This window comes from Felis catus, chromosome C2 (assembly GCF_018350175.1).
Source record: "Felis catus isolate Fca126 chromosome C2, F.catus_Fca126_mat1.0, whole genome shotgun sequence".
Taxonomy (NCBI): domain Eukaryota; kingdom Metazoa; phylum Chordata; class Mammalia; order Carnivora; family Felidae; genus Felis; species Felis catus.
In genome coordinates, this window is record NC_058376.1 from 84,032,951 (window position 1) to 84,043,230 (window position 10,280).

Genomic DNA, 10,280 nt, shown 5'->3' on the forward strand with positions numbered 1-10,280 from the left:
GAGTTCAGGGCCTTCAGTACCAGGCCAAGTATTTTGAATATAGAGGAGACATGCTAGGCAGCATCAGCTGGAAGGGCTGAGACAGGAAGCAAAAAGTTCCGAGAAGACCTCAGAGTCAGCCAGGCCTCTGGCCATCAGCCTGAATCAGGGTTGAGTGATGGGAACGAAAGGAAGAAATGAACAGGACAGGTAGGGAAGGATGTGGCAGCTTTGTAGTGGCTATTGCATGTGGAAAGCAAAGGAGAAGGTAAGGATGACAGGTTTTAAATCTGGATGACCAGGAGAATACTAGTGCCAGTCATGGAGCTCCCAGGGCAGGAGGGAATGCAGGCAGAGTGGGGACATGATTTGATTTATTGGACTTACCATGTTCACTTTAAGGTGCCGATAGAGCATCCAGCTGGGAATGACTAATCAGAGTTCTGGAGAAGGAAGGTCAGGGCTGGAAATAGATGTGAGCTGGCAGCATCAAAATGGTGGTTAAAGTATCAGGAGTCGATGAAGTGACTTTGGTCTGCATTCTCTGCACCACAGAGCTTTTGATTTCCATCTCCTAGCAAAGTCCGTAACCAATTCTGTGTCCACAAAATAATATGAAATATATTGTATATTATATTTATATGGTCGGTTACAGTTTACAAAGCAGTTTCACGTTTATTTAATCACTGTTACATTCTCATACCCATTTAACAGGTCAGAATGGGGCAGAAAATCAGGACTCAGATTTTAAAGGACAGTCAAGATCACAGAGGTGATCACACCACAGGTGGCAAATTTGGGTCTTAAATGAGAATTTCTCTCTCCCAATTCATTGCATTTCCTATTTTAACACTTTAACTTTCCTTGTTTAGAGAAAAATATCTAAAATATCCTACAACATTAAAAGAGCTAAAACTCCCTCTTTAAAAAATTTTTAATCTAGTATAGTTAACGTACAGTGTTTTATTAGTTTCAGGTGTACGATATAGTGATCCAGCAATTCCATATATTACCCAGTGCTCATCAAGATAAGTACACTCTTAATCTCCTTCATCTGTTTCACCCATCCCCCCCATCCACCTCCCCTCTGGTAACCATCAGTTCTCTATAGTTAAGAGTCTGCTAAAAGTCCATTTTTTAAGAAACAAAAGTTTGAAATTCACTTTTATTGGAACTTACCTATAGATTTTTAAAAATCTTGTCAGGGAGTTAAAAGATGTTGGTATCCCTAAAGGCTGGTTATCTTTAGGTTGAAAGAGATTTTTAGAATCCCCGTCTATGATTGTCTTCTAATTTTTCTTCAATTTTCCCCCCTTTTTCATAAAGATGTAGCCATAGCTGTCACATATAACCTCGATGGGTCATATAGCATGCAGGTAAGCCTTACTGGTTTTCTTTGTACAGTTTAGAGCTAATTCTGATCTCTCTCATACAGAGGAGGGTCTTTTTTCACACTCTGGTTTCTCCCAAGCCATTGGACTATAGTTAGGAGAATGTCATGTGTTTTTATTTCAGACCAATTTGGGGAAATTACCTCCTCTACACTTACTGATTGTTTCCTCAGTTTGGCTGTGGTTCCCCTAAGTATGAAAACCTGTTTTAAAAAAATAGCATTGAATTAGACAGCTAACGAATTCCTGAAGTATGTGCATGTATTCACATCTAAAGCAGCCATTCACAAACTTTTTGGTCTCAAAATCCATGGATACCCTTACAAATTACTGAGACTCCTCAAAGAGCTTTTGTTTGTGTTAATTACATGTATTAATACTTACCATTTAGAAAATTTAACTGAGCATATTTTTCTTACTGTTATTTTTAATATATATTTTACAAAAGTATACATAATGTAAAATATACCATTTTAAACGTTTTTGAGTGTAAATACCATCACATTGTTGTACAACCACCACCACCTTCCATCTCTTTTTTCCTCTTGCAAAACTGAAACTCTGTACCCATTTAAACAGTAACACTCCATGTGCCCCCTTCCCCGCCCACTCCCCCCTCAGCCCCTGGCAAACACCAGTGGGCTCTCTGTGTCTATGAATTCGACTACTTTAAGTACTTCATATAAATGAAATCACTCAACATTTGTCCTTTTGTGATTGGATATTTCACTTAGCATAATGTCTTTAAGGTTCTTCTATGCCATAGTTTATGTCCAAGTTTCCTTCCTTTTTAAAGTGGAATGATACTGCATTGCCTCTGTATATCGCACTTCGTTTATTCGTTCATCTCTTGATGGAGACTTGGTTGCTTCCACCTTTTGCCTATTATGAATAATGCTTCTATGTACATGGGGGACAAATATCTCTTTGAGACCCTGTTTTCAATCCTTTGGGACATACACCCACAAACAGAATTGCTGGTTTGTATGTTCATGTTCTATTTTTAATTATTTGAGGAACTACCGTACTGTTTTCTGTAGGGGCTGCACCATTTTACATTCCTACCAACAGTATTGGAGGGTTTCCTTTTCTCCACATCCTCATCAACATTTACTTTCTGGGTTTTTCTTTTTTTTTTCTTTTTTTTTAACAGCTATCCTAATGGGTGTGAAATGTTATCTCACTGTGGTTTTGATTTGCATTTCCATAATGAATAATGATGTTGAGCATCTTTTCATATGCTAATTGTCCATATCATCTTTGGAGAAATGTCTATTCATGTCTTTTGCCTTTTTACAATCAGGTTGGTTTTTTGTTGTTGTTGAGTTGTAGGATAAACTGAGAAAATTTAAAACCTAAGATTACACAAGCACACGTTCATTAGCTATCAGAGTAACATTATCACATGTCCTGCAGTCTCTAGAAAATCCCACTGTTTATTCATGAGAGAATGAGAATTTTTTAAAAAGGCAAATACCATTAGTATTATTATGAAGTAGTTTGATATTGTGGACCCCCAAGAAGGGTCTTGGGGACCCCAAGAGATCCACAGGTCATAATTTGAGAATCTCTAGTCAAAATGTTTATGATAGCCCTCAATGAAAAGAATCCATTACACTGACAAAATGAAATGCTGAAAGGGTTAAAAAAACAATGTGAGAACTCAACCAAATTCCTATATATTAAAGTACAAAATCAGAGACTAGAATAAATCATTTGTAATATGAGCCAAGCAACGTTAAGTCCAACAAAATTGATTGATCAAGGATACTTTGGATCTGCCAATACTATGAGATACCATTTTCTTTCTTTCTTTCTTTTTAAAGCTTATTTATTTTTGAGAGAGAGACAAACAGAGTGTGACTGGGCAAGGGGTAGAGAGAGAAGGAGACACAGAATCCAAAGCAGGCTCCAGGCTCTGCACTGTCAACACAGAGCCCGATGCAGGGCTGAAACTCATGAACTGCGAGATCATGACCTGAGCTGAAGTTGGATGCTTAACCGACTGAGCCACCCAGGCGCCCCTGAGACACCAATTTCTTAAACTGAGATTCAGAAAAACTAGGGGGTCAACGTATTTTAGTATATGAGAGTTGTAACTGATACTCGTACCTCTGGTTTGGGGATGCTTCATATCCCTTGGTAAAGTTAACTCCAGATTGAACTACTACATTTCACAAATTTAGAATGTGCTTGTGTAAATCTTTAAACAAAACTGTTCCCCATCTAACCTTTATGTCCTGAGAATTTCACAAACATTCACATGGCTGTTTTAGTAGGTTACAGAGCACAGTAAAATGTCATATTTAACTTAGGATAGATGAGAAGCAGCATATAAATACTGCACTGTAACCTATTTCACCTTAGCCTACATCGTATATTTGAAAAGAATAGCCACAGGACTTTCACAGTAACCTCATGGGAATTGAAATGAAAAATAGAGAAGATTTAAATGGATTTCCTGTGTGTGAAGGAATTTTTTTTTCTTGGGTGTGTATGTGAGAAAACATTTTTTAAAACAGAAAGGTTTCATGTCCTTTTGTCAGCTTCCTTGAAAGATCAAGTGTGAAGTCTGTTTCTTGGCACTCTCTCCTCAAGGGCAAAAATTGTGGCTGTCTCTAGCTAGTTAATCTTCTTAACTCATAACTCAAACCCATAAATTTTATCTACATCTTGGGGAGATAAAAGATACACCATCTAATTAGGTGGTTCTGGCCTTTTTCTTTACTGACATTGGCATAGTAAAACCAAATTTGACCTCAGGTACTCAGAAATGAATACTTAACATGTAATATAGTCAACCGAATTTTGATAATTTTACTTAATTTGATTTGTATTTCTATTTCACATTTTTATTGTTATTCTTAAATGAACATTTATCTGTAGCATTATGGCACTATAGATATGTTCTCTGGGTTTTTTTTTTTCTTTTAATTACCTTAACTGCTATTTCTATGTAGAGTACTTTGTTTATGAATCTTAGGGGCAAAGTTCCTACAGGGCTTTTTAAAAAAAAATATTTCACCTGTTACCTTTTGAAACTGTTAATAGTAAAGAATTGATTCTGATTTTATTAATTCTGCAGGGTTATTTATTTTTTAAGAATCTTATTTTTCTGTTTTTTGTTGTTATTGTTTTTTCAGATTCAAGATAAAACTTTCCAAGTCCTTGGTGATCTTTGTAATGAGGGAGACTGCACTTACCTGAAATGTTCTGTTAATGGAGTTGCTAGTAAAACTAAGCTAATTATCCTGGAAAACACTATTTACCTATTTTCCATGGTAATGTCCCTCTTTTATAATAACACTGTTGAGGTTTGGGAGAAAATTGCTTGACCGGAGGCATCTCACTAAAAGATTAGAAAGACCTTGCTTCCTTCCATCACTGCCATGACCTTTCCTCTGTGTTTCCTTCTCCACTCTGTTTCTTTGCCACATTTCTGCCTTCCCTAGTTCTTTTGTCCACACATGTTCTCCCTGATAGACACATACCATTTTCTGCCTTTGATTCTGAAACATGCCCTTACATCCTTATTGTCAGAGAGTATCTCACTGCCCATTGGGCAACCTTCTCTCTGAGATTTGATGCCTGAATACTTTGCCCATCCTCCTGGCACTTGGAATTCTGGGGATTTGGGAGGAGGTGACCCTTGAGAGCAAGTCTATGAACTGGATGTTTCTTGTGGGGATGGGGGCAGTCAGAAGGGGTAGTAGTGTCTTGGCAGTCAAAGGATGGTTGATGGTCGAGACAGACTTGGCATATCTTTGGTCAGGAGCTTATTTCCTGACTCATTGCTCTCACGGGCCTGCTGCCTGATGAGCCCATAGTTTCTGCACGGTCAGAAAAGAAAATGCATTATCAAATACACTGTGTCCTCTTCAGAGTCTTCTCACATTTGAAAAACACCTTACAGATCATAGTCCTTTATATTCCAGTAATTAAACTACTGTATACAGAATCAAGGATGATTTCACTTTACTAGGCATTCCTTTCCATAGTTACTGCCGGAACAATATGGTGGTGGAGGCAGTTTGGTGGAGTGGTGATGAGCGGGAGTTCTGGAATGTGAAGCTGCTTTGGTTCAAATCTTGGCTGTACCTCTGAGCAGCTGTGTGACCTATGGCAAGTTAAACTCCCTGGCTTCAGTTCCCCCATCTATAAACAGGAATAATAACAGTACCTCCCTACCTCATAAACTTGTTTTGATGACTATACACACACACACACACACACACACACACATATGTATAAAACTGTTAAGAACAGTTTCTGGCTTAGTCTAAACACTTGATAGTGGAGATACTACTCAAAATGGCTATCAGATAGTGGCTATTTTTTAGCAACAGTTACGTACATTAATTCCTTTAATCCTGTTGTGAGGCATGATGCCCATACTCCTTTATAATGGGAAACCAAGACTGAGAGGAGTTTAGTAATTGCTTAAGGTCACAAAGCTAGATTAGAACCCTGGTATTAAAGATTTAACAAATAGCTTGGAAACAGTCATTACCTCAGGGTACAGTGATTTGAAACAGTGATTCAAAACTACAGCGATTTGAACTTGATTTCAGTTCCAGTTTGTTTTCTGTTTACAGGCGGGAAGTACTCAGATTGACATTCCAGTCCCCAAATACTTGTCTTCAATGAGCTCAGATGGAACTCAGGAAGGTGCCATAGCTCCTATGACGGGTACCATTGAAAAGGTAATCATGTGAATGTATACAGAATGATGTTCAGTAAGGCCCAGTAAATATCTCCATTGAACTTAGTCATATATATTATTTTTCTCTCTCCAATCTCTCTCATTGGGAAGTATCCTCTTGAAGAAAACAAGAGACTGGGACACCCGGCTGGCTTAGTGATCTTGGGGTTGTAAGTTCAAGCCCTGTGTTGGGTATAGAGATTACTTAAAAATAAAATCTTTAGGGGCACCTGGGTGGCTCAGTCTCTTAAGCCTCTGACTCTTGATTTGGGCTCAGGTCATGATCTCATGGTTCATGGGATCAAGCCTGGCATCAGGGTCTGCACTGATAGCATTCAGCCTGCCCAGGATTCTCTCTCTCTCTCTCTCTCTCTCTCTCTCTCTCTCTCTCTCCCCCTCTTTCTCTCTCTTTATCTCTCTCTCTCTCTCTTCTCCCCCCCCACCTCAAAATAAATAAATAAACATTTTTAAAAAATAAAATAAAATCTCAGGGCTCCTGGGTGGCTCAGTTGGTTAAGCATCTGACTCTTGATTTCACCTCAGGTCATGTCATGAGATCGAGCCCCCGCATCAGGCTCCATGCTGAGTGTGGCCCTCTTCCTCTGCACCTCTCCTGTTCGCTCACTCCATAAAAGCAGGCAGGCAGGCAGGCAGGCAGGCAGGAAGGAAGGAAAGTCTTAAAACAAGAGACTATGTGATAGATTGATTTTCTATGTTCAGTCTTCAATGAAAATACCCGTTTACCTAATTTATGATACTGTTATTTTTGAAAGTGGAAATTTCCATCAAAGTATAAATAATCTAAATTTGTCTTTTTATGATTAAAATGGAGCATTCACCAAGCATTACCCAAAAGGGCTATTTTTTAATGTCAAATTTAACACAAACAATTTATCGTTAAATAACATTTTTTTTCCGATGTACATAACTACATGTGTGTTAAAATAAAATTTGAAAGGCTGGTACTGATGAAGAACAACGAGGTTTGGTGTTGAATGCTGTATATATTCAGAATTAAGATCCATGCTGAAGTAACTTCAAATGGTGGTAGATCAGTAGTGTCTTTTTTATATATACACTTGAATATAGTAGAGTTCCTTTAAATGCATCCAAGTCATAAAAATTCAACTCTATATTGTTGGTACCTAAAAAGAAGAAGGAGGAAATAACTATTTAAGTAGTGAAAGTGATTGCACCCCCTGTTCCCCTCTGCACATGTTTGTCCCAGAGGGAGTATGAGCTCAAAGACTTTGATCTGCCTTTAACTCACTCAATCTCACTTTCCATGTACATTCCAAAATGTAGGCATCTCTGAACATCTATAGGGGAAAAATGCACATTTTCCCTATAGCCGCCCCCTAGACCATTGATTTCATCAAACACTGTTATAGCATCACCCAGCATTGGGTGATTTGGGGGCTTTCAGAGGTGTTTCTCATTTCTCACAATTTTGGCTCTACACATTGACTGTGGAACCTAATTCCACTGTGTGATGTTTCTAAAAACTCCTTGATAACCATGTTAACTAAGAAGACAGTGAGACCATATGGGATGTATGAGTTCACTTCTACATGAAAAATGGAAAATAAAGGTTTGTTTTTTTTTTCCCCCCAAGGTTGCCAATAATTTAATTCTTTCACATGAAGACCGTCTATACATTTACCACACAGGGCACTCAAAACTTGGAGCACTATCCTAGACTACCTATAAAATCTAGAAAACCAGGCATGCCCCACTACCCTGCCCATGACATTTAAGTGCATTGGTTCTTCCCCTGTTGGTGGTATGTCTTGTCTGTACATTTATGAAAACACAAAAGGACCTTGAAATATATAAAGCATATTCATCTGATTCAGGGAAAACTAGATGGTTTGGGGTTGGGGAGAAGGAGCTAAGCAGTGCTCCCCACTGACAAGAGGGCCAGCAGTGCAAGATTGATCTGTAGGTCTCTGATTTGCACCTGTACACCTGTCTTTGACAGATAAGACAACCAGACAGACCCATACTTCTACTGTGTACATTTATATACCACCTCTGTGGACCACGAGGGACCTCTGTGTTTAAAAAAAATTTTTTATTGTTTATTTATTTTTGAGAGACAGAGACAGAGCATGAGCGGGGGAGGGGCAGAGAGCGAGGGAGTCACAGAATCCGAAGCAGGCTCCAGACTCCGAGCTGTCAGCACAGAGCCCAATGTGGCACTCAAGCTCACGAACCGCGAGATCATGACCTGAGCCCAAGTCGGACGCTTAACTGACTGAGCCACCCAGGCACCCCGGAACCTCTGTGTTTTTAAATATTAACCAGTCACTCTTCATCTCTAGGTATTTGTGAAAGTCGGAGACAAAGTAAAAGCTGGAGATTCTCTAATGGTTATGATTGCCATGAAAATGGAGGTAATGAAACCATAAGTTCACTTTCCAATTAAACTTAGGGAACTATCAGATCTAATTGTTCTTTTGCCTTATTTTGTAAGCTAATACCCATTTTAAGTATTAAGAGCCTTGGATTGATGAAACATTAACTGCAGGAAACAAAACTAAAACCATCCTCCCCTTAAATATATTTTCATTTTAATTTGGTGAAACTGCACCTGTCAGTTCTGATGCTAAAATCAAAGAAATTGTCAATTCCTTAAATTCAGGCAGTTAGCCAGTTGACTGTTAACCGTTGGTATTTTCTAAGGCCAGACTTAGGATGCCAAGCATCAGTATCAAAGTGAAAGCCTCAATCAAACTAGATTAGCTATTTTAGGTCTTTAGAAATTGTAGGCCAGTAGTTCTCAGCCGGACCACATGTTACCGTCATCTGAGGGGGAGAGATTTGAAAAACTACTTCCCCAGACTGGTTGAATTGGGATCTCCTGGAGTGGGGCCCAAGGATCGTCAGTTTTTAACAGCTTCCCGGGTGAGACTCTACTGTGAAACTTGTTGAGAAGTACCAGCTAGACTAGAGCTTCCCGATTAGCGACCTTGCAGGTGTTACAGGTACGTCAAAGTAGTGACTCCTCACAACTGCAAAGCACACCATAAAAATGTTATTTCCTTCGGGTGCCATGCTTGAGAAACCTCAAAACAATTGGCTTTATTTTTCACTTTCGTCTCCGTTGCCTTACTGTGTGCTCAGTCTTCATTAGTATTACAGCCACGGTCGTGTCTTGTGTCCCTGCAGCTTACCATAAAGGCCCCAAAGGACGGTACAATCAAGAAAGTGTTCTACAAAGAAGGTTCTCAGGCCAACAGACATGCTCCTTTAATCGAGTTTGAGGAAGAGGAATCGGACAAAAGAGAAGCAGAATAAATGCCGTCAAAGAAATGTCCAATTAAGCAGTATCTTAAATATAGTATCTGTACACCAAAAAGAGAAAGTGCCTTCCTGCTTTTCTCGGAGTCTAATAAATATCAGTTTTACTAAATGATTGTACAATTAGGCTAATATTTGAGAATCATGTCCTTGGGTCACAAACACAATAAATTATCTATTTCATACTAATAAATTGAATTATATTTTTTTATTGGAAGCTAATATAGTTTGTTTCTGCCTCAAATTGTATACACTGTAGTGTCTTTTAGGAAGGCGGGCAGCAACTTGATCAAAAGAGAACGATTGGAAGAGAAAAGGTTGTTTAATTATTTCCCATTTACAATCATGATGAAAATGGACGTCTTTCAGAGACGGATGCAAATCTGAAAATATGATTGAGTTGAAAGTAATTTTTCTGGGGCACCTGACTGGCTCGTTTGGAGGAGTGCGCAACTCTTGATCTCCTGGTTGTGAGTTCAAGCCCCATACTGGGCGTAGAGGTTGCTTACATAAATAAAACCTAAGGGGTGTCTGGGTGGTGCAGTTAAGCGTCTGACTCTTGATCTCAGCTCGGGTCATAATCTTGTGGTTTGTAGGTTCTGTGCTGATGGCATGGAGCCTGCTTAGGATTCTGTCTCTCCTCTCTAGCCCTCCCCCATTTGTGCGTGCACTCTCCCCCTCTCTCTCTCAAAATAAATAAACTTTAAAAAAATTAAAAATAAATAGGGGCGCCTAGGTGGCTCAGTCAGTTAAGTGTCCGACTTCAGCTCAGGTCACGATCTTATGGTCTGTGAGTTCAAGCCCCGCGTTGGGCTCTGGGCTGATGGCTCAGAGCCTGGAGCCTGCTTCGGATTCTGTGTCTCCCTCTCTCTCTGCCCCTCCCCCGTTCATGCTCTGTCTCTCTC

At 39.3% G+C, this 10,280-nt stretch overlaps 1 protein-coding gene across 3 annotated transcripts in view; it reads left to right on the forward strand.

Moving 5' to 3' along the window:
• Nucleotides 1–9,597, forward strand: part of MCCC1 (methylcrotonyl-CoA carboxylase subunit 1) — a 57,364-nt gene extending 47,767 nt beyond the window's left edge. For 2 of the 3 annotated variants that reach the window (XM_006936244.4, XM_003991888.6), the window contains exons 15-19: nucleotides 1,306–1,355; nucleotides 4,514–4,651; nucleotides 5,966–6,073; nucleotides 8,397–8,468; nucleotides 9,244–9,597. In XM_006936244.4, the coding sequence (XP_006936306.1) occupies nucleotides 1,306–1,355; nucleotides 4,514–4,651; nucleotides 5,966–6,073; nucleotides 8,397–8,468; nucleotides 9,244–9,372 (497 nt within the window). In that variant the 3' untranslated portion in view covers nucleotides 9,373–9,597. Of the gene's footprint in view, nucleotides 1–1,305; nucleotides 1,356–4,513; nucleotides 4,652–5,368; nucleotides 5,493–5,965; nucleotides 6,074–8,396; nucleotides 8,469–9,243 lie in introns of those variants that run through there. The other variant, XR_006585216.1, reaches the window with a different exon arrangement.
• Nucleotides 9,598–10,280: the final 683 nt, after the last annotated feature.